Source organism: Ursus americanus, chromosome 33 (genome assembly GCF_024610735.1).
Source record: "Ursus americanus isolate L20-20 chromosome 33, mUrsAme1.1.p, whole genome shotgun sequence".
In the NCBI taxonomy this organism is placed as follows: Eukaryota; Metazoa; Chordata; class Mammalia; order Carnivora; family Ursidae; genus Ursus; species Ursus americanus.
In genome coordinates this window covers 21,092,728-21,108,373 of record NC_142159.1, presented here as the reverse complement: position 1 = coordinate 21,108,373, position 15,646 = coordinate 21,092,728, and the positions used below count along the sequence as shown (strand labels likewise).

Below are 15,646 nucleotides of genomic sequence, written 5' to 3'. Positions count from 1 at the left end.
TTTGGGGTCTTCTGTCCTGTACGGTCGTCCCTCCGCCTGCCCTGCGGCCCAGAGAGCTCACTCCTCCCTTCCTGAAGCTGCTGGAGGCTCTGGGCGCTGGGCTCTGGGGATCAGGGAGGGGCATGGAAACAAAACCCGCTTTCCCCAGAGACTGTGTTGTCTTGAGCCAGAACGCAGCCCGCGTCTCCAGCACAGGCTGCTGAGAGGGCACGTGCCCCTGAGCCGGGAATGCTGGGGAGCAGAGTTGAAATGGTCACTCAGCGCAGAACGGCAAGGGCCGAGAGACGGGAGGTCCGGCTGGCGTCTTCCGGACCATGGGAGGCAGTGCCAGGACAGTTCTGGATCCAGGCACGTCCCGGGCCCCTCCCTGTGGTGGCCGCTGCCGTGTGGACGTCTGTGTGGATGGGCGCCAGGGTGTGGCTTCCAGCCCAGAGCAGGTGTTCTTTGCAGCCTGAGGGAGAGCCAGGTGCACCTGGACTGATTGGGCCACAGACCGGGCCGCATCCATCGGCCACGGCAGTCTCTGGTGGCCATGTGGTGTTTGCCAAGCATGGCTAACTCAGGCTCTGCCCGGGGGCCAACGCGTGACCCTGGACGGATGCGTTCTCTTCCCTTACTTCCAAACACGTGCAGCTTCCCAAGCAAGGTGCTCCGATGAGCAGTGGCCCAATGTCCTTCGTGTCTGTGACTGATAATATATATATATGTTATATATGTATAAATGATTAAAAACTTATACTGTTTGCCTTGGTTCAGGCTGCATAACATACCACAGACTTTGGGGCTTAGACAAGACGTTTATTTCTCATGATTCTGGAGGCTGGACATCTGAGCTTCTGAGGTCAGGGTGCCAGTCTGGCTGAGTTCTGGTGAGGACCCTCTTCCCGGCTTACAGAGGCCACCTTCCTGCTGTGTCCTTGGTAGGGAAGAGAGGAGACTCTGGTGTCTCTTGTGAGGGCACTAAACCCATCATGGGGGCCCCACCCTCATGACCTCATCTAAGCCTAATCACCTTCCGAAGGCCTCACCTCCAAATTCCATCACACTGGGAAGAAGGGCTCCCATAGCAGTTCAGTCCATAGCAGCGTTCCACACGTTTCCAGAATGGTGTTTTAAGTGCTGTGACAAAGGATTTTAGCATGGGAAGGATGTGGGGGTCAAGATGCCCATTTTACAGGGAGGGAAACTGAGACGGGGCAAGTGGCAGAACAGGAGGCAGAACTTGAGGCATATGACTCCCAGAATGGATGGTGGACTCTGAGGGGTCTGTGCTGCCCCCTGAAATTGTACGCGAAAGTGCCCGTGCGTATGGGGTCTGTTCTGAGAAATGAGTGATGTCCTCGGAGTGCCCGGGCGCCAGGACTGTGCCTTCCTGCTGCCCTTGCCGCTTAGAGGCTGGTTTACTCGACGGTCTGAACCCAGCGAGGAGCTCCCCTTTCCTCCGTTGCTGACTCGTGGCGTGCCTCCCCCTCTGGCCTTTATCGATGTCGTGGACAAAGCCCGGGGCTTTCTGGTCACTTTTCGGCATAAAACATGCCACCCCATCTAGTCCCATGAGAAGCTGCCCCCGCATGTCCTCTGTGCCTCTGTCTCTCTCCGTTGCATGAGGCCAGCACACTTGGTCCCAGAGTCTTTGAGGGGGCTGTCCAGGGAAGGGACTGGCATCTCTCACTCATCTGGCCACCTCCATGATCTTCCCCTCGGCTGCTGCCGGCCTTGGGGCAGGCTTCCCAACACTGGCCCTCTCGTGGGGTCCCGGGAGCAGGGTGGGCGGGGTGATAGGAGAGCCACCCTCTCAGCTCTAGCCCCAGTGGTCCAGCCCACAGCTCCTGCTGCTGGGGTCCCCACCCTGGAGGGCTGCCCCTCGGGCTAGGGATTGGCAAGCTGGCTTCTTTTGTGGATCCCACTCGATGACCCACAGGTGACACACACCAGCCACACCAGACTGTGGGAGTGCAGGCCACTTCACGGCTGGCCCCTGTCCCTGTGTTCTTTTTCTCCTCCGGCTTGTGCAGGGCACTTGCAGGCCTCCACAGGGAAGGGAGGCCCGCTCTCTTGAAGGTACCCTCACATACTGCCCCATCAAGAGATTTCAGGGGCTTGGAATGGACCTAGTGTAGTGGTTAAGTGTGCGTTTTTTGGAGGTGAATCCTGGCTGCCGTAATCCTGGTAGGTACTTCACTACCCTGTGTTCCAGTTTGCCCATCTGTAACATGGGTTACTAGTAATACCTGTCTCGTGGGTATACCATAAGGATGGCACAGGTTAGTATATGAAAAGCCCTTAGGAAAGTGCCTGGTATGTCATAAGCCTGCTGTAAATCAGCACTGCTGTTACCATTGTTCTCAGCCGGTCATCACAGTAGTGGTATAGTAATAATAATAGTAGTTAGTGGTAGGAGTGGCAGTTACAGTAATGATGACCAGGTCCACGGGGTGAGAGGACGGAGTGCCTGAACGTGGCCCAGCACGATGCCATGCTCATTTTCAGCCCCATGCAGCAAATGTTATGAAGTCCTGACTCCCGTGCCTGGCTGTGTCAAGTCCTGTGGGTGGGGTTTCTGTGGAGGAAGCATACAGGCAAAGCTGTTCCCCCATAACAGAAAGCATACACAGGCTCTGAAGTGGGCTTGACCTGGGTTCAAGTCCCATGGCTGCCACTTGTCATCACCCTGGTCTTGTAAAAGTCACTTGTCCTCTGTGAGCCTCTATTTTTTCCGTGCAAAATGGGGATCTGGGGATCTGTGTCACCTGCTATGAGGGTCGTCGGAAGCATTGGAATGAAATCAGGTGGTTGTGTAGTTAACTATGGCAGAGTCTTTGGCAGGACTGATTGAAGCTCAACATACGTGTCCCCCAGACCCAGCAGTTATACCACCAGGGAGACACTCGGCGGGAATGCGTGCACACGCACACCAGAACCCACACACGGGAGAGTTCGTATATGTGCACACCCTACTACCCGGCACTTCTGCTCAGCATAACTATGCACGCGTGTGCACCATATGTGTCCTCCAGACACGGATAAGCGTGTCCCGGCAGCATGACTCATGGTGGCCCCAAATTGGAAACTGCCCCCTTGCCCTCTGCAGTGGACCAGCTGGATGAAGGTGGCCCGATCGTCCAGTAGACTCCCATAGCAAGGAGGTGACGGAGCTGCACGCACAGGCTCGGGAGGGATGAATCACAAACGTGTCGTGTGGAAGGAGCCGGACACAAAGGATACGGACTGAATGATTCCATTTATTTAAGTTAAAAATGGGCAAAATCAATCTATGGTGATCGAAGTCCGGGTGTTTATTCTGGGGGGTGAGGGTTAGTGGTGGTCCTAGAAGGGAGCATGGGCCGGAGGCGAAGGGGAGCTTGGTCCCATTCTGTTTCTTGATCTGGGGGCTGGTTCTGCATGCGGTGTGTTCACTGTGAACATTGTCAAGCTGTGCTTTTCTCTGTATGTGTAGTGTACTTCAGTCAGTCCTTTAATTGGAAAAATTAAATGAGGTAATGCTTCAACAGCCCAGGGTAGGCACTGAGTCTGCGGCCACTGTTACCATTTTTCTTTTCTTTTTCTCCTCAGCACCTGAAGTGACCTGGAATCAGTGAAGCCAAAGGGACTGGCCTTCTGCCCTGCAGGGAGTACCGACCTATTCCACTTTGATGAGCCTGCGAGAGAAAGGAAGGGAGTGTGTGTGTGCGTGTGCGTGCGTGCGTGTGTGGTCTTCAGACGAGGGTCCCAAACCCCAGGGAGACAGGAAGGCAGCTGATTCCACACCGTGGATGACACTTGGGTGCAGCCCCCGGGACCGTGTTCTGCAGCTCAGCCTTCCTGCTGGGGTGGGGCCTCCCCTACTATGCAATTTTTCAAGAGCTCCTTGATCCTGCTTTTTGCTTCTCGAGTTGTCTTTTGCCATGGTGGGGACTGTGGTCTGGCTCAGGGGTCGGCTCCAGCCCTTTCTGAGGAAGGCCTTCAGGAGGAGGCCGAGTTTCCCTTCTAATCACCCCACCTTCCCTAGCCTTCCACCATCTCTGGGAATCAACGGCGTGTGGACACGTCGGAGCCTCGCTGATCGACCCTCCTGGCCTGCGCACTTCAAAAACCTCCCTTCTTTGCCTGAGCTGCTGGCTGAGTCGTTTTCCAGATTTAAAATTCTAGGCAGTCCATTTCGTGGGACAAAGTCCCCATCCCCATTTGCAGATCTGGCTCCTCCTTTGGGAGAGGCGGGGGATGGGGCGGCATGTGGGGAGAAGGGGAGGTCTCCCCGGTGCTTCTTTTGCCTCCCTTGGTGGGACCATCAACACCTTTAGCGGCTGACCTTCTCAAATTAGTTGAAAAGGGAAACAAAAATTGGGAAACGCAAAATAAGTTGGAGGATTAGGAAGCACGGGGGGGGGGGGGGGAGAAGAGATTTCCAGAGGCCACCAGTTGCCTGCCAGGGAGTGATGGAGCTGGCTTCCGCTTTGCGCAGGAGCAGTCCATGTCTCGGAGAAACGGGTGAGCTGAGCAGTTCAGTGAGGGTCTTGGGTTTTGTGCCTTTGGGGCCGACCCCAGACACGGATGTCTGCGACCACTTTGGCGCTGTTTTCTCAGCTCTGTTTTCAGTCGTGATGTATCAAACCCACAGTGGAAGGAGAGCACTTGGAAGAACGTGAGTGGTCACACACAAAAAGGGACTTTTTTTTTCAGGGCTACTATGGTTGATCTTGCAACTCTGTAAATATGTACGTAGACACTTTTAAAAGCACGTATTTATGTCCCTGACTGTAAATGCCCCCTTTTTAAAGTTTTATAACTTGTGTTATTTAATTAATCAGTCGACTGGCTGCAGTGTAGGGTCTGCTGATGGTCCAGGAGGAAGGTCTCACGAGACCCTCACATGGGCAGAAAAGTGCCGATTGCTGGCCTCCACCACAGTTTTCCACTTGCCACCCAGCTCCAAACCATCGTTTGTTTTCGATTTCCGTAAGCTGGCATTCTCTTTCCCACTCCTAAAGTTAACCCTCACAAGCATGAAAAGCTGTGGCTGTTCCTTATCCTAAGATACAGTTTTGTCCCATAAATGTCGACACTCATGAACTGTACCCCAGCCTCTCAGTTCTTGAGGGTTCCCCTTTCAGCAGCAAGGAAGGCTCAAGAATCCAAAGCTTCGAAAGTTGCCTTCAGCCGATGGTGAATTCCAGAAAATGTGGGGGACTGGGGGACACTCATTTTTGCATGTGCAAACGTGCCGGTCAGCCTTCGACCCTCTCAGACTAGCGGAAGGGGCGGCGAGTGTCCCGATCACGAAGACGGGGGTGGTCTTCTAAAGAGTGGTGTTTCCTGGTCAGTGGTGGTTTTCGGGCGTGGGTGTGGATCACGGAAGAGAACGGTTCTGTATCTGCCATGTGAAGAAAATTAACAATAAAAGTGTGAAGCGCGATTGTAAAGAACAAGCCTGGGAGTGATCATTTTGATTTCTGTGTTTTGTGTCCATTTTGGCAATTTCTGTGGGGGTCGGGTCGGGACGGGTTGAGGCAACCTCGAAGGCCCCATTCCGGCAATGAGAGCAACTCAAGGTTTCGAGGAGGCTCCCTGTGGAAATATCCTGCCTGGTGAGCAAGGTTACTCTGCCTTCAGATCACTCTCCCACCTGCCAGCCAGTAAGCTAAGCCATTTCACTAAGGCTAGAAGGACCCCTTGATTGTAAATACATTCTTCTCTTTAAACAGCTTTATTGAGATTGCATTCACGCACCGTACAGTTAACCCGTGTAAAAGTGTACACATCGGTGGGTTTTTTTGGTATATTCAGAGTTGTGCAGCCATCACTGCATTCAATTTTACTTCAGTCACCGCTAAAAGAAATCCCATACCCATTAGCAATCACTCCCGGTTTCTCCCCCGGTTGCCCTAGGCAGCCACAAGCCCGCTCTGTCCCTATGTTCACCCTTCCTAGACATTTCACATAAATGGAATCACACAGTATGTGATCCTTTACAACCAGCTGCTTTCACTTCATTTGTTTTCAAGGTGTACCCAGGCTGTCGTACGTATCAGCACTTCATTCCTTTTTGTGGCCTAATATCCCATCGTATGCATAGACTTGTGCAATATTTGGGACATCCTTATGCTCAAAGAATCACTCATTGTTATCTGGAATTCAACTGCAACAGGTATGCTGGATCTTACCTGGCAACGCCACCTCTGAGCAGTGACTCCAGGCCCAGGGCTATGCTTCCAGGGACCATTTACCGCAAACTGCCATGTGCCAGACACTCCCCGCACATTCCCTCCCCTATCACGGCATCCCAGCAGGACAGGTGCCTCGACAGACATCTCACAGATGAAGAAACAGGCTCAGACACGTGAAGCAGTTTGTCCTGGGGTCACCCAGCTGGCAGATGGAGGCCAGGAACTGGACTCAGCCCTTTCGGGCCCAACGTGCCGTATTTCCTACTTGCCTCTGGCAGCTGCCTCTACTGCTGGTTCCTCCAGCTCTCCAGCCACCTGCAGGTGGAAACATTACAACAGAGGTCAGTCTGCAACTGCCCAGAACATAGCAGTCGGCTGCTGGACTTCTGTTCCACCCCAGATGCATGGCTGTATGAGAAGCATGTGTTTAAAACTATGGGTTAAGTCCCAGTTCTGCTCCCTGTTGGCCGCGTGACCTTGCTTGAGCTCCCACCGGCCTCAGCTTGGTTCCTTGTTTGTACAAGGGGATGATCACCCACCTGCCTGTATTCTAGCTAGGGCTGTGTTTGCTTAAAGTTAACTTACCCGCCTCTGGGATCACCTGGCAGATTGTTAAAGGAGAGGTCCTTGGCCTCCCCCCTCCCCCCCATCTGCTGCATCAGAAGCCCTGGGGGTGGGGGTGGGGGGCACCTGGCCGACCAGCTCTACACGGCCCACTAACTTTAACGCCCGCCAAGGCTGAAGCATGTCTGGAAACAAGCGTCCGGGCCTCAGGCAGACCACTGAGTCAGGGGCGCCCCAGGGGTTTGCATTAACCAGCCTCTCCGGTGCTTGTTCTGAGCGTCAAGCTGTGCCTGGCGCCAGGTCGCCACCAGGATTGGGGCGCGGGCTCCAGAGACGCACACCCACCAGGTGCTGGGCAGGTCCTTAAACCTGCCCCGTGCCCCGGGGAGGGCGGGGAAGCGCGGCGCTGGGGGCGGGGGCGGGAGCGTGCAGCACGGAGCCCCGCACGCCAGCCCCGGGGCCGCCGGGGGAGGGTCCATGTGTGGAGAGCGCCCTCTGATCCCCCCCACCCCACCCGGGGGCGGGTTATGGCTCCGACTCCTGGGCTGGCCACGTTCCGGTTGCCCCGGCAACCGCCACCAGAAAAGGGTGCTCCTCCTTCTGACGTCGTGTGTCAGGTCACGCACGAGCAGCCTGGCGCTGCGTCACGCCTACGTCATGCGCCTTACGTAGCCGTGTCACGTGGGCATTTCATCGTTCACGTCATGAGGGGCAGGGTGAGCGCAGAGCCCGCAGGTGGTTTGGGAGAGGGCAGGAGCAGGCTCCCGCCACGATTCCTACAGTACGTTGTTATAATTGTTTTACTGTGTTATTAGTTGTTATTAATCCCTCACTGTGCCTGACATAACAACTTAAGCTTTCTGATTTAATAATTGGAGCTTTATCCTGGTCTGTACCTGTGGGGAAGCGCGCAGTCTGTGCAGGGTCGGTCCTGTGGTCTCCCCGGAGGATAAGGGGACAACTGTGAGCACCACTTTCCAGACACAGGTTGGCGCCGGGGAGGCTGGGCCACCGTCTTGGGGTCCTCCTTAGGCCCCGGGGGTAAGCCGGCTGCCCCTCGTTATGCTAAAGGAGCCCGGAGGCCACGGAGCCGCTTGCTGGAGGGGTGGGTGAGCGGGTTCCTGAGCTCCCTGCCCTGAAGTGGGTGGCTTGGCATCTGCCTATCTCCCCCACCCCCGCTCAGGTGTGAGCTGAAGGCAGGCTCTGCTCTGCAGTGGGGTGTCGAGCTCCTGACTCGCCAGGTCCCTGAGGGCGCAGATTCTCTAGGCTGGGAGACTGGAAGCCTCAGCCTGCCCCACCAGCCTTGCCTTGCCATGGCTCAGCTGGAGGGGACCTCTGCTCCAAGAGGGCATCCTGGCCCAGGCTCTGTGCCTTCTTTGCAAGAGGCTGGCCATTGGGGCACGAAGCACCTGGTCCAGTGGGAAGTGGCCTCTGCCCCAGGGATGGAGCACAAAGTAAGTGTCTTTCTTCTGATCCACGTCTACCGCAGCAGAGTCAGTGGAGGAGCAGGTTTGCTGGTAGGGTGAGGTAGGGGACGGTCACCGTCATGTGACTTCCAGTCAGCTGACTTCCATGCAGGGCGTGAGGATGGGAGCAAGGGGGCCATTGAGAGCACTTGCAGGAAGCTAAGAGTGTTGGTATCCTTTGATTTTGTACCCTGAAGTTGCCCCATTTGTGTCTTCTTAGCCCTGGTCTTGGCAGCCTGTGATGCTGTGTGTTTCTGTGGACTCTGTACACGTCTGTGAATCAATCACGTCACTATAAAAATCCTCTGAGGATTTTTTGTGAGCTTAGGATAAAATCCAACTCCTTTTTTTGGTTTAGAAGCCCCACTGTCCCCAGCCTCACCTTACACACCACCATCTTCCTCCTTGCTCTCTCTGTTCCAGCCATATCAATTGTATTTTTGCTTCTGTCTTCTGCCACAGGGCCTTTGCACAAACTAATCCTTCTGCCTGCAGTGAGTTTCCACCAGCAGTCACATGGCTCTCAGCTTAGGTGTTGTCCCCTCAGCATCCTTCCCTGACCACTCAGTCTAATTTGGCATCCCTGTCACCTGTTATTTGGCCTTGTTGATTTGATTCACTCCCTGAGACTTTCTAGTTTCTCAACTTCTCTAGAATGTCAGCCCCATAGGAGCAGACAGACCTCATCTATCTATTCCCTTGTTGGCTACTGCATCCAGCACCCAGTAGTAGCCTTTAGGATTCACTGTGGGATGCGTTGAAAGACATCCTGGGGGAAATGTGACTTCAGAGCAGGCCTTGATGAGTTGGGGATTGAATGCAGCTGTGTGAGATTGGCTGGTTTGCAGCTTGCCTACCTGTTTGGAACGTCCGGCCCAATTCTCAACCATGGCCTGCTTCTGTGTAGGAGTCTATGCACTGTTTTCATGGCCAGAGGGGGGAATATGGTGGCTTTTATTTTAAAAAAATATTTATTTATTTGAGAGGGAGAGAGAGAGAGAGTTGGGGGGAGAGGTGGAGGAAGAAGGAAAGAGAATCTCAAGCAGACTCCCCACTGAGCATGGAGCCTGACGTGGGGCTCCATCCCAGGACCCCGAGATCATGACCTGAGCTGAAATCAAGAGTGGACACCCAACTGCCTTAGCCACCCAGGCGCCCCAGGGGGCTTTTATTTTAAATGTCACTACTGTAGAGGTGCGGTTGCCAGGTAAGACCCTGCGCATTTGAATTTCAGATAAACGGGACCGATTTTTTTTTTAAGTAAAAATATGTACCAAGTATTGCATGGGACACACTCCAACTAAAAAATGGTTTGTTGTGGGTCTGAAATGAAAATGTAACGAAGCATACTGTATATTTATGTGCCAAATCTGGCGACCCTATTCAGAGGGCTAAGCCCCTCAGCTGTGCCCTTCTGGGATGTCCTGTCAGTTCCAGCTGTTCTCGCTGAGCTTGTCAGCCAGCCCTGGCCCTCAGCCCAGCAGCTGGGGCAGTGGCTCCCCCTGCTCTTAATTATAGCTCATGGCTTTGGATGTGAAGGCCACCGATGTCAAGTGGGACCCCGAGGACTCTAAAGAGTGTTCAAGTGGCTTTTGACGCCTGCCTGCATCATGGGGTCGTGGCTCTGACTTTTGCTTGATGCATAGGATTTTTGTTTTTTAAACCATCTTGTCTTTCTTGCCATCTGATGTGAAGGATTCCTTGACAGTGGGGCAAACAAGTGGACCACTTTTGTCATTGGCTGGTGGGATGTTGCCAGATGCCATCATTCTTGGGCAAGGAAGGGTTTCTACAGCTGTGGGCCCCCTGTCCCCTCCCAGGGCCATGCTGGGTGAGCCCTTCCAAGGCTGCTGACACATGGTTCACACCTGCTTCATTTTACCTAAGTGCCTTCAGGTGTTGCTGGCTGGACTAAGACATGACCAGGAACAAAGCAGGGGCATCGGGCACTCAGATGCTCACCTTGGGGCCCAGGGAAGCGTGGCCTGCCCTGCGGGCCATCCATCCCTTCTGTGACTCTGTAGGCCTAGGGGCTGTGCCCAGCTCCTAGTGAGCACCTAACCGTTGTGTTGCCTCAGCACCTGAGGCATGGGGCCAGTTCTCGTGTGATTCCTTAAACACCAGAGTTTTCATTTTCTAATTGGAAAATGTACAGCGAAGTAACCTGAGAAAAATAGAATCCAGAGAAACCCCCAGATACCGAGTGACCCTTTAGTGTGTAATCCTTCGGCTTTTTATGTAGGCAAAGATCAGCTAACTGGCCGTGCCTCCAACCTACCAGTGTGACCTTGAGACGCTGTTGACCCTCCCTGTGCCTCAACATCCTCATCTTTAACGTGGAGATTACCGTGGACCTTCCCTGGAGGTGTTTGGGGAAAATTAAATTGATTGCTATATCAAAGGCATTTAGAAGAGTGCCTAGCTCTGGGGATGGACTATAAGGGTTCATTATGATGTCATTCATATGGGGCTTTTACACTTCAAGATGTTTACTAGTACATTTCTCTTAATGATGGTCATGGTGGTGGAGGGCACACATTATAGCCAACATTTGGATTACTTCTGCATTTTCCCATGGGCATCCTTGTACTTGTTTGCCCATAGTAGGATTTTTTTTTTATTGGAATGGAGGTGGAATGGCTATGTTAAAAGGCAATAATTGATAACCCTAATTATTAAATATACACTGTGGACCAAGCCTGGGCTACATGTTTGCCTTACGGAAACCCCATGGAGGTAGGCTCCATCATTTGTTCCAATATTTATGGAGGGAAAAAACCACCTTAAAGAGGCTGAGCACCTCTAACGTCGCAAATGGTGGACGAAGCCACCCATTCTTCTTTTTAAATTTTTTTATTTTGTGTATGTGTATGGCATAAGATAGGGGTCCAGTTTCATTCTTTTGCATGTGGCTGTCTGGTTTTCCCAACACCATTTATTGAAGAAATCATCCTTTCTCCATTGTCTATTCTTGGCTCCTTTGTTGTCACTGAATCGACCATGTATGTGTGGGTTTGTTTCTGGGCTCTGTATTCTGTGCCATTGAGCGATGTATCTATTTTTATGCCAGTACCATACTGTTTTGATTACTAGAGCTTTGTAAGAGAGTTTGAAATCAGGAAGCATGACACCTCCAGCTCTGTTCTTCTCTCTCAAGATTGCTGTGCCGGTTTGGGGTCTTCCGTTTCTATGCAAATTTTAGGATTGTTTGTTCTATTTCTGTGAAAAATGCCGTTGCAATTTTGGTAGGGATTGCATTGAATCTCTAGGTGGCTTCAGGTAGTATGGATATTTAATAGTATCAGTTCTTCCAATCCATGAGCAGAGTAAGTATGTCTTTCCATTTGTGTCTTCATTTTTTTTCATCAGGATCTTATAGTTTTCAGTGTACAGGTCTCGCACCCCTTTGGTTAAGTTTATTTCTAGGTATTCTTTTTGATACAATTGTAAATGTGATTGTTTTCTTTCTTTCTTTTTTTTAAAAGGGTTTTTAAAATTTATTTTAGAGAAGAGAGAGCATGGGTGAGTATGGCAGGGAGGGGGCGGAGGGAGAGGGACAAGCAGACTCCACACCTAGTGTGGAGCCCAAAGCGGGGCTCAATCTCACGACCCCGAGATCAGGACCTGAACTGAAACCAAGAGTTGGACGTTCAACCAACTGCCCCACCCAGGTGCCCCGGGATTGTTTCCTTAATTTCTCTTTCTGATAGTTTGTCATTAGTGTTTCGAAACATAACTGGTTTTTGGATCTTGATTTGGTATCCTGCAGCTTACGGAATTTGTTGATTAGTTCTGACCACTGGTCTGTTCTTGAAGGTTCATGGGGGAGAGATATCCTGTGCCCCAGTCTCCAGGCAACAGCCTCCAGTTGCTGCAAATGTGTGAGCTCCAAGGCTCTTCCTTGCCTTCCTAAGGCTCTTTGGTTTGCCTGATGCCACCCAAGGCCCCCACGTCCATCCCCTCTAAATCAGCAGACGCTACAGGACTCCTGCTGGGAGAGGGTGGTGGGGGTCTTTGGGAGGGTCTGGGATCAGGGCCCTCCTGGCACAGGGCAGGGGTTGGTGAAAGCCAGCTGCCCGGGGCTCTGTTTCCAACTGGGTTCTGCAGTCTTGAGGAAGTCACATCTTTGCCAGAGTGCCCCTCAGTCTCCTCCAAACAGCCACCTGGACATGGGTGCTGGGGGGGGGGCAGAGGCTGGGAGGCACAGGGTTGGGGACAGAGGGTGGGGAGAGCTCAAATGCAGAGTGGTGGCCTGGGTGCTCTTCTCCCGTTGCAGTGACAGCCTCCCCAACCAGCTGTCTCAGGTGGGCTTCTCTGGTGCCACCAGTGCACTGCAGACCCTCTGCTGCTTCCAAAGGTCTAATAAAAATCCCCCGACTCAGCATCCCCTTGCAGGTGCCAGCGGGGGATTAGACTGGATGTGAAAAGGGAAGGGAGCCTGCAGAAGGTGCCGTCCGTGTGACAGAAGAGCCATACCTTGGATGCCAAGGCCAGATTTAGTTGCTTTACCCCAGCTTCCCTCTGTCCTGCCAACACATATATACACCCACTGCTCTGGGGGAACCTTTTCCAGCCATGTGCCAGCTGAGACACCGTGTCCCTTGCCTCACTGTGCTGAGCTGGTGGTTGGAAGATGACCCTGGTTTTACCCTTCCTGCCAAGGGGATGGGCCTGGGCTGGCTACAGCTCCAGGGCTCCATCCTCTCCTCCTGACACCAGGCCTGTTCTGTGCTATGTCTCTTCTGAACATGGTCCCTCTGTCGCTCCCCAGTGATGGCGTCAGTCCATGGTCCACGTAGGAGTGGCCACTGTGGGTGGAGCTGTGGACCTTATAGGGGAAATGAAACTTTTTAATGTGGAGAATAATTGTGACTGTGCAGGAAGGAAGGGGGCACTTAGGGTGATAGAAGGGTATACTTGTCCCCAAATGCTAGCCATATTTCATCCATAGAACTCCAGGTGTGACCTCAGGGCAGGGTCAGGACCAGTGGCGTAGAAAATGCTTTATGTAAAGGCTTGATTGCCTTTTAATCTAAAAATATGCCAGTGATAAAGTCTGTGATGGGCCAGTCCCGATACAGCTTTCCCACCATCCCGACTCCTCCCTGAGGTCAGCGCCATCCCGTGGCCCACCTGTGACTGGGACCGGTCCCTGCCTGGCTATAGGATTTTGGGTGGAGCTGGGGTTTGAACCTGGGGCTGGGGATGTTTCTGCTCAGGATCCCCAGGAGCAGCTACGTGCATTTCTTTTCAGCCTTTCGTGGTTTTGTTTTCGTTTTTGTTTGAAATCAGTCTCGGTCGGCATGCAGGCTTGTTAACAGACACTTATGTTTGGGATGCATTCAACCCTCTGGAAAGCGAAAGTACCTCTTTGTGAAGGTGTGCATTCCCCAGTGGCTGGACAAGTGAGTAGGGTTAGATGACTGCTTGGGGTGTGATGTGGGACTGGGCGACTTCCTTTCTGGGTCAGAGAAGAAATGGGGGGCAGGAAGGCTTTTCTTCCTGCGATCACACAGGGGGGACATTCCCACGTTGCCCCCAACAAGGTCTGGCTAACCTCCTGAGACCTTGGTGGACGTAGGGGCCCTTGAGGCTTGTCAGAGCAAGCTGCATGGCCCCCACACCAGGAGGGGCTCTCCTGGAACCCGTCTGCATGGATGGCTCTGTGTGAAGTCTGGCTGCTGGGCAGGGGGCACGCTAGCCCACTCTGACTCTGGACATGTGGAGGCAGAGGGCTGCTCTGTGGCTGCCCGTCCCTCACGGGGCAGGGAGACCACACAGAGCCGCTAGAGGGGGTTCCCTGCTGGCGGAACCGCTGCCACGGGAATCCCCAGTCATGTTCATGCTCAGGCGGGGTTTTCAGAAGTCCTCCGTGCTCCTTCCAGTCTCCCCGTTTATCTTTACCCCTGTTCGGTCATGCACTGATGCCCGTGTTACTGCAGCCCGCCCCTGCACCACTTTGCTGCCCTTCTGGGGGAGGCCCAGAGAGGACAGGCTGCAGAATGGTGAGGGGCTGGGCTCTGGGGGGCCCCGGGTCTGATCCTGGCTCTGCCCCTGTGTGGCCTTGCACAAGTAGCCCCCTGTGTGTCATCCCTTACGGCCAGTGGAGGGGGGGTGTCCTGGGATCCAGAGAAGGCCGTGGAAGGTGCTGGCTGGCATCTGTCCTGCAGTGAGCCCTTGGGGGCTGGGAGGCACTGCTAAAGCTCCCTGGTCTGTTGTTGGTGCGCCATCATCTGACGTTTTAGGGGCGACGTCTGTTCTGGATTGTCGTAGTTTGCGTGGTTGTGGTAAAGTACCCCACGGTGCAGCCTTAAGCACCTCATTTTTTTCTCAGCTCTGGAGGCTGAGAGTCCAAGATGAAGCTGTTGGCAGGGTTGGTTTGTCCCCAGGCCTCTCCCCTTAACTTGCAGGGGGGTGGCCTCCCCTCCGTGCACATGCACGCATCCCTGCTGTCTGTCCTCCTCATAAGCACGCCAGTCCTATAGGAGTAGGGCTCACCCTATGACATGTAGCCTTAACTACTGCTTTCAAGGCCCTAACTCCACATACATTCACATTCTCAGGTGTACTGGGAGTGAGGATTCCGACGTATGAGTTTGGGTGAGGGTACAATTCTGTCCATGATATGACTATTCGGATATTTTTCTGTCCTGGTGAAACTGCAAGGGAGATCCACAGAAGAGATGGCTGAGTCTGTAGTAGGTGTGGGCCTTGGTGTAATGCAGGGAATTGGTCTGAGTCTTGGCCCCTTTTTTTTTTCTAAGTACTGTGGCCAAGTGTGGAGCCCAGTGCAGGGCTTGAACTCATGACCCTGAGATCAAGACCTGATCTGAGATCAAGAGTTGGATGCTTCACAGACTGAACCACCCAGGCATCTCTGAGTCTTTGCTTTTTTTTTTTTTTTTTTTTTTTTTAAGATTTTATTTATTTATTTGACAGAGACAGCCAGCGAGAGAAGGAACATAAGCAGGGGGAGTGGTAGAGGAAGAAGCCGGCTTCCAGCGGAGGAGCCCAATGTGGGGCTCGATCCCACAACGCCGGGATCACGCCCTGGGCCGAAGGCAGACGCTTAACGACTGCGCTACCCAGGCGCCCCGAGTCTTTGCTTTTTAACCTCATCAAACAGCCCCGCCCATCCCTCTCAAGGGCACATGGGCATTCGTTGCTAGCTCAGTGTTGGTAATGCATCCCTAGGTTCTGGAGTCCGGGTAACTTTGACCTTTGTACTCAGTCTTCTGCTGTGTGTGTACCAGTCAGGGTGGGCTCTTTATGCTGCAGTAATCAACAGAATCTTCGCTGCCAAAGGCAAATGCCTCTTTCTTGCTTATGCTACATGGGGATTGTGGACTGGCTGGGAACACTCCCCCACGTTTGCTAACTCCTGGGTGGACACAGACAGAACCGCTGCCATATAGACATATGGGTGAATTATATGAAGTAAACTCCCTGTAA

At 53.2% G+C, this 15,646-nt stretch overlaps 1 protein-coding gene across 4 annotated transcripts in view; it reads left to right on the top strand.

The window, feature by feature from the left end:
- PRDM2 (PR/SET domain 2) overlaps positions 1 to 5,426 on the top strand; it is a 118,677-nt gene extending 113,251 nt beyond the window's left edge. For all 4 annotated transcript variants that reach the window (XM_045777941.2, XM_087858335.1, XM_045777938.2 and 1 more), the window contains one exon: positions 3,574 to 5,426. Coding sequence is in view for 1 of the 4 variants with exons in the window: in XM_087858335.1 (XP_087714461.1) it covers positions 3,574 to 3,580 (7 nt within the window). In the remaining 3 variants the exon portion in view is untranslated. The remainder of the gene's footprint in view (positions 1 to 3,573) is intronic.
- Positions 5,427 to 15,646: the final 10,220 nt, after the last annotated feature.